This window comes from Euleptes europaea, chromosome 8, assembly GCF_029931775.1.
Source record: "Euleptes europaea isolate rEulEur1 chromosome 8, rEulEur1.hap1, whole genome shotgun sequence".
Lineage (NCBI taxonomy): Eukaryota > Metazoa > Chordata > Lepidosauria > Squamata > Sphaerodactylidae > Euleptes > Euleptes europaea.
Window position 1 is genome coordinate 73602209 of NC_079319.1, and position 13781 is coordinate 73615989.

At 44.2% G+C, this 13781-nt stretch overlaps 1 protein-coding gene across 1 annotated transcript; it reads right to left on the reverse strand.

The window, feature by feature from the left end:
• Positions 1-11430: 11430 nt before the first annotated feature.
• Positions 11431-12890, reverse strand: LOC130481938 (uncharacterized). The gene is made up of 3 exons (XM_056854724.1): positions 12667-12890; positions 12427-12507; positions 11431-11895 (listed from the first exon to the last, which is right to left on the reverse strand). The coding sequence occupies exons 1-3, from the start codon at positions 12839-12841 to the stop codon at positions 11450-11452; spliced, it is 702 nt and encodes a 233-aa protein (XP_056710702.1). The 5' UTR covers positions 12842-12890; the 3' UTR covers positions 11431-11449.
• Positions 12891-13781: the final 891 nt, after the last annotated feature.

The window sequence follows — 13781 nt, forward strand, 5'->3', positions numbered from 1 at the left end:
AAAAATACCCTTTGCAATTGATAAGGGGGTAGCAAACTTGCAGCTGCTCGCGCAAACGGTTGCGCTTTTCTGCAAAGCGGAAAAAAGGGGGGAAACGAGTGTGGACAGTTAGGGAGGTGGGGGAGGAGTGGGGGTGGACTGGCAGCAGGAAGTGGAGTGAAGACAGATTTTCTGTTCGCACTTTAAGGCTCCGGGCGAGGAAAACATTTCATTTCTATTAATTCGCTGTATAAGCGAATGCTCTTAACGCGGAGAAATTGTGCTCTGGAGATGTCTCCGGAATCCTTTGGTTGAGATGAAGTGTGAACATGCAAGGAAAGCCCGCAGAAATCGGAGCTGCAAACACGAAGTGCATTCATGGTCCTGTATTGTCTGATTGGTGAGGCATCTTGCCTTGACTGCCATTGGTCATACTCCTCTGAGTCTGATGTTCTTGGTAGTCAGGTTCTAGGACTGGTGAAACCAGGGAATACAAAGGAGGCAGTTAATTCAATAAAAGAGAGTGGAAGAGGCAACAGGTCCTGGGGAAATTATTTGAACAAGAACAAAAACTTCACTAAATAAACTGCCCAGTCTTAAAAGATAAAATTACATGAAATTCTTGATTCAACTTACTTATTACTTTTATCAACAGCAAAGCTTTCTTTCTACCAATAATAGATTTCCAGAACTGGATAGTGTTTGAGCCATAAGGAACAAATATAGGAAGAAAATGCAGAGGGTAAAAAAGATGGCGACATCCATTATACTTTCACAACTCCTGCAACAATGCGAGGAGGAGGAGGAGGAGGAGGAGGAGGAGGAGGAAGAGGAGGAAGAGGAGGAGGAGGAAGAAGAAGAAGAAGAAGAAGAAGAAGAAGAAGAAGAAGAAGAAGAAGAAATGGATTTTATATGCCAACTTTCTCTACCACTTAAGCAAGAATCAAACCGGCTTACAATCACTTTCCCTTCCCCTCCCCACAACAGACACCCTGTGAGATAGGTGGGGCTGAGAGAGTGTGACTAGCCCAAAGTCACCCAGCTGGCTTCCCGTGTAGGAGTGGGGGAACAAATCCAGTTCACCAGATTAGCCTCTGCCGCTCATGTAGAGGAGTGGGGAATCAAACCCGGTTCTCCAGATCAGCTCCAAACCACCATTCTTAACTACTACACCACGCTGGCTCTCTTGTGTTATAACAAGTACTTTTTCAGTGAACAGAAAAGAGACCTTCTCATTGGACTAAATATTGCAGTTGCAATCAAAAGTCTACTGTATGTAGTTAAGGAAATACCAGTGTCAGGGTGGTGTGTCATTTAAACCTCATTTATTTACCCCTGAGTGCACCCCACAGAAAAATGTTAGTGACAGAAACTAGTGTGATGTGACAGCAGACCTTGAAGGACCCTTATACAGAAATTAACATTTCCCCCTTAAAACACACACACACACACACACACAAGAGAAGCCAATGGGTTGCAGCAGCACAGAATTTCCATCCATACAAGGCTGCCTCCCCATGGAGTGCAAATTTATCAGTTTCCTCATCCTGCAGCAACCCCAAATGCCCCCTGAAATCCTGCTCCTGGGGGAGAGGGGGTCTTGCGCCCAAGGAAACACTGCACTGGTTCCAGCCCACTGTCATCTCCCAATGCCATTCGTGTATTTTTCAGAAGGATAAGGGCTGATAATTACACAGATGTGCTTTTCAAAAAGGATGTGCTGTGTATGTTTAGCACTCTGCATAATTTGAGAAGAGGCACTCAGATGGATGCACTGATTATTTCCTTAGTAAGTCTTCCAGGAATACAAATATACTGTTCTGGGAAATCCTAGAATGGCCTCAAGATGACCCCCTAATGGGTGACCCAAAGAAACAAAAATATTTGGTTACTTCCACACTGGGTTTTTGGCCTGTCCTGAATGATAATGGGAAACAGGGGTTTCCCATGCTTCTACATAGCATCATGGTGCTTTTGTGAACCTTCTGGCTTTCCCCCAGTTTTCCTGCAATCTTTTAAGAAAGATTGCAGCAAAGCCAGGTCAGCTGCCATACGGACAGGAAAATCTGGATCTATCCTGGTCCCACCCATCACACCATTTTCCCTGCCCCAAACCCCCATAGCTGCCATTCCTCCCTGCACCACCAGGGGGCTTTCAATAAAGTCCAAATCTGACAAATAACTATTGCGTTATAACGCTATAGCAGTTTGTCACTTACCAACTTTTTAACCCCAACCCAAAAGCTCCCAGAGGTGCAGGAAGGGGAAATGGTTGTTGCAGAAGACAGGGGCAGGAAAACCCACTATGTGGAAGCTCATTGCTGCTGTGCTTAATCAGCAACCACAGCAGCAAAACAAACAAACAGAGTATCATTGCTGTGTCCCCCACATTATGGAGAATATCTTAAATCCCAATAATGGAATTTGTCCCCCAGTTGTCTATTTTTAAAATTAAAATCCCCCCCCCCCATATGTTAGCGTTCCTTCTGCGGAAGATGCTCCTCTGCAAATGGAACTGTCATTCTGCCCCCAGAAGCGCCGTTACACTGATGAAATGCCAAATTAGGATCCAAACCTCAGGAAAGTACAGATCATTTAACTTTGGTTACATTGGATGAGCATACAATATCTGTCAAGGGATAATCACACTTATGAATTTCATTTAATTGTATGTGGAAAAGACAATCTCTTGGCACAGGTGGTAATCTAGCATTTTAATATTTTTGTTTCTAGAGTTTAGCTAGAGTTATGTTTTCCTAAATTCTTAAAGGATTAGGGCATACCAGTAATTTCAGGGCAGGTATCCAAGATATTCCTGAGTATGCTTCATTATCTAGTTGGCTATGATCCCTTCTGTAGTGTAACTCATATAAAAGATAATTTTTCAGTTTTGTAAGGACTCTCTTGCATAGTTTGCATGATTATACACAATATACAGTAACTACAGATGAATACCCCCCCCCAATCATGCTGAAGTCTTCTAGGAATAAGGAAATCCTTCTTGACTTTTGCTACAGATACTACTGTTCAGCTTGGCTTTTCTCCATGTTGTGACAATTCCATGAAATTAGTACGTTATATCTTAAGCAGCACTAGTAGCACATATGTTGTGGTTTGAACCTTACATATTTTAAAAACCTGGGAATCAGGAACTGGGTCTATCAGTTCTAAAAGTATTCCTGTTATCTGTCATTTGACAACAACAAAATACCTGATAGTTTAGATCACTGTTCTGATGTTGTTATACTTAAAAAAGGTAGAAAACTATTCACAGATATACACTCTTAATTCTAATCTTATACAAATTAATCCACTGTGCATGTCATTTTCACAGACATACCTTTTTAATATTTCAAGTTTTAAAATGAACAGCATTCACAAAAAGAGCATTCAAAAATTAGAATATCACTGGCCTTTTGCTGCCCTCTTCTGGAACATGAAAAAAATCTTAGTGAAGATTACCCAAACTGCAGCATGCTTTTTGCATTATTGAATAACAAAAACTATTCTAACATTGTTCTGATTATTTTGTTCCGTCCTTTAAAGCAGCAAAACATGATGAAATATAGTGACACATCCTCATCCAGTAATCTGATCTTGTATGAAATAGTTCCTTTGCAGAACATTGGTCTAACTTTAACCTTTATCAAATTACTGAATATGGGGATTTGTTTCTTTTGCCCTCAGAAGAGTACCATTTCAAGCCATTATCATCACTTTTCAGGGGGAAAGCAATGGGTGGATTTTGCTGGCAATCATTCTTTGGCAGACACACAGGAAATATTCGAATGTAAGAAAACGGTGACTACTTGAAAATGTAGAGGTTTCCCAAAAGAGACTTACAAGGATGGGTGTGTGTGTGTGGCAAATTAGAGGAGGTAACAGACTAAACCCTAAATGGTTGGGGACCATCATATCTGCAGGACCGTCTCTCCCGCTATGCCTCCCAGACAGCATTTGTGTTGAGCTGGAAACAACTTACTAATGGTCCCTGGCCCCAAAACTATCCAGCGGTCCTCAACCAGGGCCAGATAGGGTTGTCAACCTCCAGATACTAGCTGGAGATCTCCTGCTATTACAACTGATCTTCAGCCAATAAAGATCAGTTCACCTGGAGAAAATGGCCGCTTTGGCAATAGGACTCCATGGCATTGAAGTCCCTCCCCTCCCCAAACCCTCCCCTCCTCAGGCTCCACCCCAAAGACCTCCCACCAGTGGTGAAGAGGAACCTGGCAACCCTAGGGCCATAGCCTCTTTGGAAGAAGAAGACGAAGACGTTCACCAGAGCAAAAGACCTATAGCTGGAGCAGAGCAGCAGCCTGAACAAGGTCTCATAGGTTTACAGAAAAAGGCTTTATTCATCGGGGTATATATTCCATAGTATCTCATAATTACAGGCTACTGGAGCTTTTGATAGGCTGAAAAACCTTCCACCCACTGGTCATGTTAAACTTCCAGTCCAGGTATGCACATACATTCAGTATGGATTAAATCAGGGCCCAGCTTACCTAGTTATTTTAAAAGGTAAACCCACCCTACTCAGTTATTAGATATAAGGGGGAGGGGGTCTTACTTGTGTCAGAGTATTTGACATTTCACAGTAGGTCAATAGCCTCTAATGAAGGCATAGATGTTACATCCAAACCCTTAAGGTTTACTGGCTCAAACAATAGAATAAAGACATGTGTGAGATGTTGTGTTGTTGTCTCTCTATCCCTAGTTCATGAAATAATATTTGTCTCCTGTTGATCAAGGAGGAGAAGCTGCCTGAAATTCCCACTGTTGGTAATGAATACCAATTTAATATAAGTTGACTCTGAGTGTGAAATTGCCTTATTTGCTGCCACTGGACTCTCCAGGTTTATTTTCCTTGGGAACAAAGGTCCAGGTGCTCTGCATTTATTTAGGAGCCAAGAAAGAGAGTGGCTGTAGACTATTAAATTAAGGAATAATGGGTAGAAACTCCTCCACTTTCTCCTTATGATGGAAGTGTAATCTTGGTTGGCAAAGAGAAGGAGTGCGCTTGTTTTACTGCATTCTGCCAGCAAGAACTTTACAGCTCAGACCATTGTGCAGGGAACAAAACAGCATTCAGTTACCTCTGATAGTAACAGTCATGTTATTCCTCTTCAAGAGTGATCAAGGAACGCTTGCACCCATTTACCACCAACTTGAGATGGTGTATGTCCAGCCATAACTCACATCTTACTGCTTTGCCCTTTTTTCTCCAGTTTAAGAAATCGTTTTATAGATCCAATCATCATGAATCTCCCTGGCCCAGTGAATAGGACTACCCAACTTTTACTAGATGATAAGTCCCCCAACTCTACAGAAGCAGTTGCTGAATATTTGGCAAAAATTTTAGCTATTGATTTTAGTATTGACAAGTAATAGTTATGCCAATTGCTTGTGTTCTTTGGTGCTTATAGTAGAACTCTATTATATTGAACTTTATAAGTATTGTACTATCTTAACATGCTCTTTTTTATGCCATTAAAGGTTTTTTATTTTGATTCTATCTGATATTCAGGGCCCGGCGGGGGGTGGGGTGGGGTGCTGCTACCTTGCTTCCATTCAGACCACTGCTGCACTTATCTATCATCTTGTTTTTCCCACATGTTGGGAACACTAATATACCTCCATTTTATCAGCATCACTCTCTATCATTTCTGGCTAATACTCGTGCCAAGCATTGTCACGAGATCCACAACATTCTGCTGGATCATACAGAAATATCTAGGCAAGAATGGAAGTGGACTGGCAAAAGGAATGGGAGAGTGCGGACTAGACACTCTACCAAAGGCTGCTTCTCCATGGATTTTTTGCTTCGCCTTAGCTTCCTTGCTGCGGTCCTGTTTCCAGGAGCATCCCCATGATATTGTCCTCTTTTCATCCTGGTTCTGGCTTTCCTCTCATTTTGGTGTGGTCTTGGTGCAATCTTTAAGGGAAGATCGGTCACAGCACCTTTGCACCCCCTATGGAAGGGAATGCTCTAGTTTTTGCAGCTCCCAACCATATCGGGGCCATTTACCTCGCCTCAGTTCTTGGCAGATATTTATTTATCTGTTTTTTAAAACATTTATTACCTGCCTTTCTCCCTTGCAGAATTCCAGGCAGCTTGCAATGATGACTTAAAAAACACATTAAAAACAATATAAAGCAACCATATAAAACACACAAAAGATCTCAATTTAGATTTTAAAACTCCAAATAGGACTGCCAGTATATAGGAAGAAGAAGAGTTGGTTTTTATATGCCAACTTTCTCCGCCACTTAAGGAAGAATCAAACCGACTTACAATCGCCTTCCCTTCCCCTCCCCACAACACACTATCGCGGAAGCCAGCGGGTTATCAGTTGGTCCAAAACACTTCACCAGACTCCAGCTACTATAAAAGTGCTTAGTTTATTTTCAGTGTATAAAACAACACTCACTCCCGACAATAGCTTCCCGACCACCAATACATTCAGCATATACTCCAACACTGAGCTTTACATTCTACTTACTTATATACATGTCTACCTCCAGATATCTATCAGGCCACCTGCTGTTACACCCACAGCGTTACATCATACTACTGGCCATATCTGGTTTACTCCAGTTCATACTGCTGCTTCCAGGCTCTTGCAGCCTCTTGCATCAGCCCAGATCCTGCTGATCTGACAGGTATTTGACAGCTTACTGACCAGCTGTCTGTCACAATATTATGACATGCTTGGGGCTGAGAGAGCTCTAAGAGAGCTGTGACTAGCACAATGTCACCCAACTGGCTTCATGTGTAGGAGTGGGGAAACCCACCCGGTTCACCAGATTAGCCTCCACCGCTCATGTGGAGGAGGGGGGAATCAAACCCGGTTCTCCAGATTAGAGTCCACCGCTCCAAACCACTGCTCTTAACCACTACACCATGCTGGCTAAATCAAAGATCTCAATTTAGATTTAAAAACTCCAATTAGGACTGCCAGTATATTGAAACTAAATCAATCAAATGCGGTCCTAACAAAACTTGCATTCTGAAAATCGACAGTGAAGGGGTCAGGCACACCTGCGTGGGAAGGTTGTTCCATAATTGTTGGGCTGCCACCGAAAAGGCCCTCTCTTGTGTGCCCACCAGATGAGCTTCTCTGATTGGTGGAACAGTCAAGAGGGTTCCTCCCTGTGATGTTAATTCCTGAGCAGGAACATATGGAAGAAGACAGTCCTTCAAATACCCCAGTCTCAAGCCATGTAGGGCTTAAAATGCAACACCTTGAATTGGGCTCAGGGTCATATGTTCCCAGTAGCTGGCCCCGACCAGCAGTCTAGCCACAGCATTCTGCACTAGCTTTAGCTTCTGAACACTCTTCAAGGGTAGCCCCGAATAGAGTGCATTACAATAGTCCAGTCTAGATGTAACTAAGGCCGATAATGCATGGTTGTCTTCTGTTTCTTCAGCAAATGTCGCTATTCTCTATTGTAACGCATTACGTTCTCCTGCCTGCAGGGCCGACTCACTTCTGTTTCGATACTTCCCTGTGTTTTCCCATCCAAGTTTTGTACCGATTTTACTTTCACTTTTGCGGCAAATGCAAATGTTTGCTGGTGCATGCTTCAGCGTGCAGGATGATCTCCCTGAGTCCCAACACACCCCCTTTCATCTTTCCCCCTCCCACCCCTCCTCCCAGTTGCTTTCCAGCTGACCCTGAAACATTTCCACCTTGGCCGCCATTGTCCACCATTCCTCATCTGCTTCTTCATTCTCCCTTTTTTTATGGGGGTCAGAATTCCGGTATACCAATGAGGCCCCGAATTAGAAAGACAACCTTCACAGTGCTCTATACTTGCCCCTGCCGTTCTCCTTTTTAAAATTGGGGCATAGATCATTGTGGCTAGATCTGACTTAACCAAGAATGGGTGCAGCTGACACACCAGCCGAAGCTGGGCAAAAGCACTCTGAGCCACTATAGCTACCTGGTTTTCTAAGGTATGACTGCTGTGTTCAGCAGCACTCCCAAGCTGTGAACCCAGCTTTTCAATGGGCGTATAATCCCATCCAAGACAGGAGAGATCTCAAGTCCCTTGCCTGCCTTTCTCCTAACCCAGAGAATTTTCTCAGGATTAATTTTCCGCTTGTTCACCCTCATCCAGTCCATTACTGACTCCAAGCACTAGTTCAGAACATCAACAGCCCCCTCAGAATTACGGTAGGTGGAAAAGATAGAGCTGGGTATCTTCTGCAGCCCATACCTTCTGATCTGACCCTACCCATTGGCTTCATATAGATATCAAATAACATGGGGGATAAGATAAAAGCCTACAGCTCCACAGGCCCACAGCCATGGGGCAGAGCAGGAATCCCCCAACACTATCTTCTGAGGCCAACCCCCAGATAGGACCCAGACCTCCATAATACAGTATCCCTTAGTCCCAGCACTGAGAGGAGGCTCGGTAGAATACTATGGTTGACAGTACTGAAGGCTGCTGAAAGTCCTCCCCCAATACCACTGGCATTTTAGAGCTTTAAAAAAATCAGTAATTGACATCACTTTTTAAAAGTTTTCCTAAGGTATGGGGAGGAAATAGCAGCTATTGGAGTGAGGACTAAGGCAAGGAAACTGTGGGGGAAACTCCCATGTGGATGCTCCATTGCCATGTGGAAGCAGCATTAACTTTACCTGTGCCACTTCCAACTGGTTAGAACTAATGCTTTCTAGCCTGCTAATATCAATTCACATAAAAACAGCCAGCATGGTGTAGTGGTCAAGGTGTCAGACTAGGATCTGGGAAACCCAGGTTCGAATCCCCGCTCTGCCATGGAAACTTGCTGGGTGACCTCGGGCCAGTCACACATTCTAAGCCTTGACCCTGACTAGTATTTGGATGGGAGACCTTCAAGGAATCCCAGGGACATGACATGGAGGAAGGCAAATGGCAAACCACCTCCAAATGTCTCTTGCCTTGAAAACCCTATGGGGTCGCCATAAGTCAGCTGTGTGTGTGTGTTTGTGTGTGTGTGTAAAGTGCCGTCAAGTCACAGCCGACTTATGGCGACCCCTTTTGGGGGTTTTCATGGCAAGAGACTAACAGAGGTGGTTTGCCAGTGCCTTCCTCTGCACAGCAACCCTGGCGTTCCTTGCTGGTCTCCCATCCAAATACTAACCAGGGCCGACCCTGCTTAGCTTCTGAGATCTGATGAGATCAGGCTAGCCTGGGCCATCCAGGTCAGGGCAAGTCAGCTGTGACTTGACAGTAAAAAGAAAAAGAAAGAAAAAAGCGGATAGCCTGCTAATATCAATTCACATAAAGAGAGACACTTTGTTTAAATCAAGGTTTTATGAAGCAAAATTCATAATACAGGCAAAGAACAAGAGTTTGCTGTTACAAAAAGAAATCTAAAATACAATTCTAAAACTAGAATGTCCCTCATTAATTTGTTTCGTAAAAGAATCCTACCCCTGCTCAATTACTTGCTGACACAAGGGAGTTTGCACATTCAGTGACAGTGACATTTTAACCCACTGCTATACTTTTTGAAGGCCAAAATAAATTGTTCTCCATTATGACAAGGCCCTATTTATTACAGTGTTTCACCCCAGCTGCTTTTGCCAGTCCATATGTTTATTGCTGCTAGTCTAGACAAACTCATGGGATTAGCACCAGCTGCACAGTGTGATGCAAAGAACTACAGTAATAAGGCAATACCCCACACACATACCAATTGGCACCTCTCCTGTGAGATACCCAATTCCGGTCTTTTTACACTGAGTCAGCATGATGTACTGGTTAATGGCAGACTCTGATCTGGAGAACCAGGTTTGTTTCCCTACTCCTCCACATGAAACCTGCTGGGTGACCTTGGGCCAGTCTCAGAACCCTCTCAGCTCCCCAAAAATGTTCTGGTCGTCGTTGTCTTAAGTGCTACTGTCATTGGAGGAAATTGCTGCCTGGCCATGACCCAGCAGAACTCCTGCTCCTTTGGTCTTGGTAGCCTCAACTCTCTGGTAGTTTCTGCACTGGGGCCCTGTTAATCTCCATACTGCCTTTAAGTTTATAGGATTGGATCCAAGGCTTACGTGATCTTTGTATGGGTGGGGCTCAAATTTAGAGAGTGATTGCCAAAGGAAAGATGGTGGATTTCTGCCAGTTCCCTCCTTCAGTTCCACGGCTGCTCTGGAGGATCCTCCAAATCTCAGTTGGGGCACTCCATGGAATTAAGGACACTATTGGGGGGAGGGAGCCAATACAAATCGGTTGTATATATTTTCTCCATTTAAATGCTCTTTGCATTTGTTGCAACCTGCATTCAATACTCTCCACCTCCCTGCACTGTTTACATCTCCTCCTGGTCCCCATTTATCCTCTCTGTCCAATGCAAGCTCAAAGGAAGCCGGCTTGAACTGTCCTGGTCACCCACTTCCACGCATGCACACAGAGCCTGGCAGAGCCTGCCTTCATTCATTCCTGAAGTCATTTCCCCTTCCTTTTTTACTCTTCTCGCCACTCTGCAGCCATCTGCCATCTTTTTTTCCACAGGCATCTCAATGACTTAATGAAAACTGTGAGATACATCTGCACCCAGGATTTACAGAGCCCATGCACACCAGTTACTTCAGCACACACGCAGCAGTCCTTTGCCTGCCCAAACTGCAGATAAGAACATAAGAAGAGCCATGCTGGATTAGACCAAGGTCCACCAAGTCCAGCAGTTTGTTCACACAATGGCCAACCAGGTGCCTCTAGAAAGCCCACAAACGAGATGACTGCAGTAGCATTATCCTGCCTGTGTTCCAAAGCACCTAATTTAATAGGCATACTCCTCTGATCCTGGAGAGAATAGGTAAGCATCATGACTAGTCTCCATTTTTTACTAGTAGCTATGAATACCCCTCTCCTCCATGATGGGGAGGAGTATCAGTGGGGACAGCTGAAGTGCCAGAGAGGCATTCTGCATAGCAGGTTACATTTTCAGCTGGGAAGGAAATGAGTTTTTAGCCCTTTGGTGCAAAGTGGAAGGAATCAGGCATCTTCTCCTCCCATCGGCACAAAAGCTTTGCAGTCTGGCCATAATCAAGGGAACCTGCAGAGGTGCGTGAAACCCTCTAGGCAGGGACTGAGTCACTGCTGTACTTCAGCTAGCTTACTGTTAATACTAAGTAAGCATTCAATATTCATTCATATTGTACTATATTCACCCCTACACAATATCATACAATTTCACCAATACGTCCATTAGGATGGTATAACCTTCATCATGTATACATCACAGAAGAGGAGGAAAGTTGGCTCCAACCATGAAAGGATGCGACATGGTTACATGGAAGAGACAAATTGTCTCATGCTCACCACTGCATTACTGTCCCACTTCCCAGTATTAATTAAAGGGGAAGGGGGAAGTTCACACCTTGTATAACGTGCTAAGAAATAAAAGCAAAGGAATCGAAAGAAACATTATAAAATTATAAAGTCAGGAGACAAAACTGCAGCCGTGCAATTAAGGGCTGTACTTCTGGGGCCTTCTCCTGTGATTCACTCTGGGTATGAGCGTCCGCCTTGGGACCCCTGAACGAGAGGGAGGCGAGATGGCAGCACGAGGCCGGGCGTGCCAGGAGGGCGCAGGGGAGACAGGCGTTTGTTCGATGGACTGCATCTGCACCAGAGATTCCAGCAGCTCTGTCTGGCGGTGCATGATGGCAATGATCTGAGCAGTGTCTGCACGGTCTCTCTCACGGTCCTGCAAGTCTGCCGTGGCGTACCTATTCAGGGAGGACAGGATCCGGTCCGTGGCTGTCTGTACCCTCCTGTCTGCTATCCTCGACAATTCCATAACCAAGTCATTCCTCGTTTTCCTTTGGCGCTTTCGGACTCTGGTTAGGTGCCCTTCGGAAGAAAGAGTTGCACAGTTGTGCAGCAGAGTCGGCGACGATGGTATAGCCACATCTGAAAATAAACCACACATGCAAACGTGCGTATTAAAGAGAATAAAGACTGCAAATACACTGCAAAGGCCTTCAAGCCTGAACACATTCTTTCTTCACTGTGGCTCCCATTCGGTGGGATGGCCTGCCTGAGGAGATCAGGAAGGCTCCCACACTTTTATCATTCCTCAGATTGTGTAAAACAGAAATGTTCAGGAGGGCATTTCTGAAAAGGGAATAAAGATATAATATGATGGATTGGCCCAGGAAGCTGTTTTTACAAAGGAAATAGGACTGTGGTCTTTCCACTCCTTGTTGTATGTTTTATGTTGCTATTACTGCATTGTGTTCTGCATTTCTAATACCATTCTCTGCATTGCTTATGGTATGTTATGTTCTATACTTTTTTTTTTGTTTCCATTGTTTTCCAGTTTAGCAATCCGAGTCCTTTTACACTGATTATTGGATGTCCTATGCTGTCTGGCTGCATCCTTAAAAAGCAGACTATAAATAAAGGACGTATATCAATAAATCTCAAAAGCAGCTGTATTACCCATTCTTGAGTCTTTGTTTGATGAGCTGCCGGGATGAGCAGGGAAGAAAGATGGCAGAGAAGGAGCTGGATGATCAACTTCTAGTAGGCAGGGGAAAGGGGAAAAAAACATGCATGAGTTATAAAACACAACAAGTATAGCCATTAACTATCAAAAGCAATTTAGCCCCAGTGCAGAGGACGAGCGCACAATTCCTATGGAAGTGCGGTCCATTCGGAGAATCCAAGCGCAGTGCTTACTTGCTGCTGGCCAAGACATGCTTGCAGGTTTCGCAGATGCCGCCCTCGTCATGTAGAACATGGGACTGGGTGTGGCAGAATCAGAGATTTCCAATGATAACTGCGTGCAGGGAGAACACTGATCCTGACCCTCCATGTAGTCCTCGTTCATCACTGGCACCACTCCCTCTGCCATGGGACACGGGGAATTGGTATCCCCTGAAGAGTCCTCTGGCAGAGTGATATTCTGTCGCCTCCGACACAGCTTGAAGCTAGAATCCCCAGCCAATATTCTGTCAAGCTGCTCGTAGAAAGGACACAGGATACGTCCGCTCCCAGAGGAAGCGTTGTCTTTGGCCTTTTTGTAATCCCTGCGCATTGTTTTTGTCTTGGTGCGGCATTCTTGCGCCGTCCGCTCATGTCCCCGCTTTGCCATCTCACTTGCAATGACCTGGAACGTGTCCATATTTCGATAGCTACTCTGAAGTAACTTCTGGATCTTCTGCTCTCCCCATATATCCAGGAGGTCAATGACCTCAGTGTAGGCCCAGTTGTTGCCACGGCGACTCATCTTGTGGAAACAGCCACCTATTTTTTTTAAAAGGAAGAATTACAATTCAAGTGGAGGCAAGTCTCACATTCACAGTGCGTTCAAATCTCTTTTCAGCCAGAGGGAGTAGACATAATAAGATCTCCCAAGCAACAGCAGAAATATCCAGTTCATAAGGGTTTCAATCCTATACAGCCTGGTACTATTTGCAGACTGGTACCATTTTCAACAGAAGAACTGCATGCCTATGTCAGTTCTCAGATGTCTTCAGAAGATACTGTAGATCATATGCATATTAAGATGCCTGAAAGTCATCCTGATGCCGTATTATCAGGCTCTTGAAAATTCTCCATCCCCAGTCCTCACATTGAACAAACATACATTTAATTAATTTAAATCTGATCATCGATATTTTGCAAACTGTGGGTTACGAAGTTTTTATCTATAAAGTATTTTAAATAAAGAGTATTTTGTAATTTAAGAATCTAATAAGTCATTAAAAAACGAGAAAGAAAGACCGATTGTGCTAATATTTTTTTTAACTTACTATCTTTCAGCTGGTAACAATTTGCTGGTGGCCCCTGGC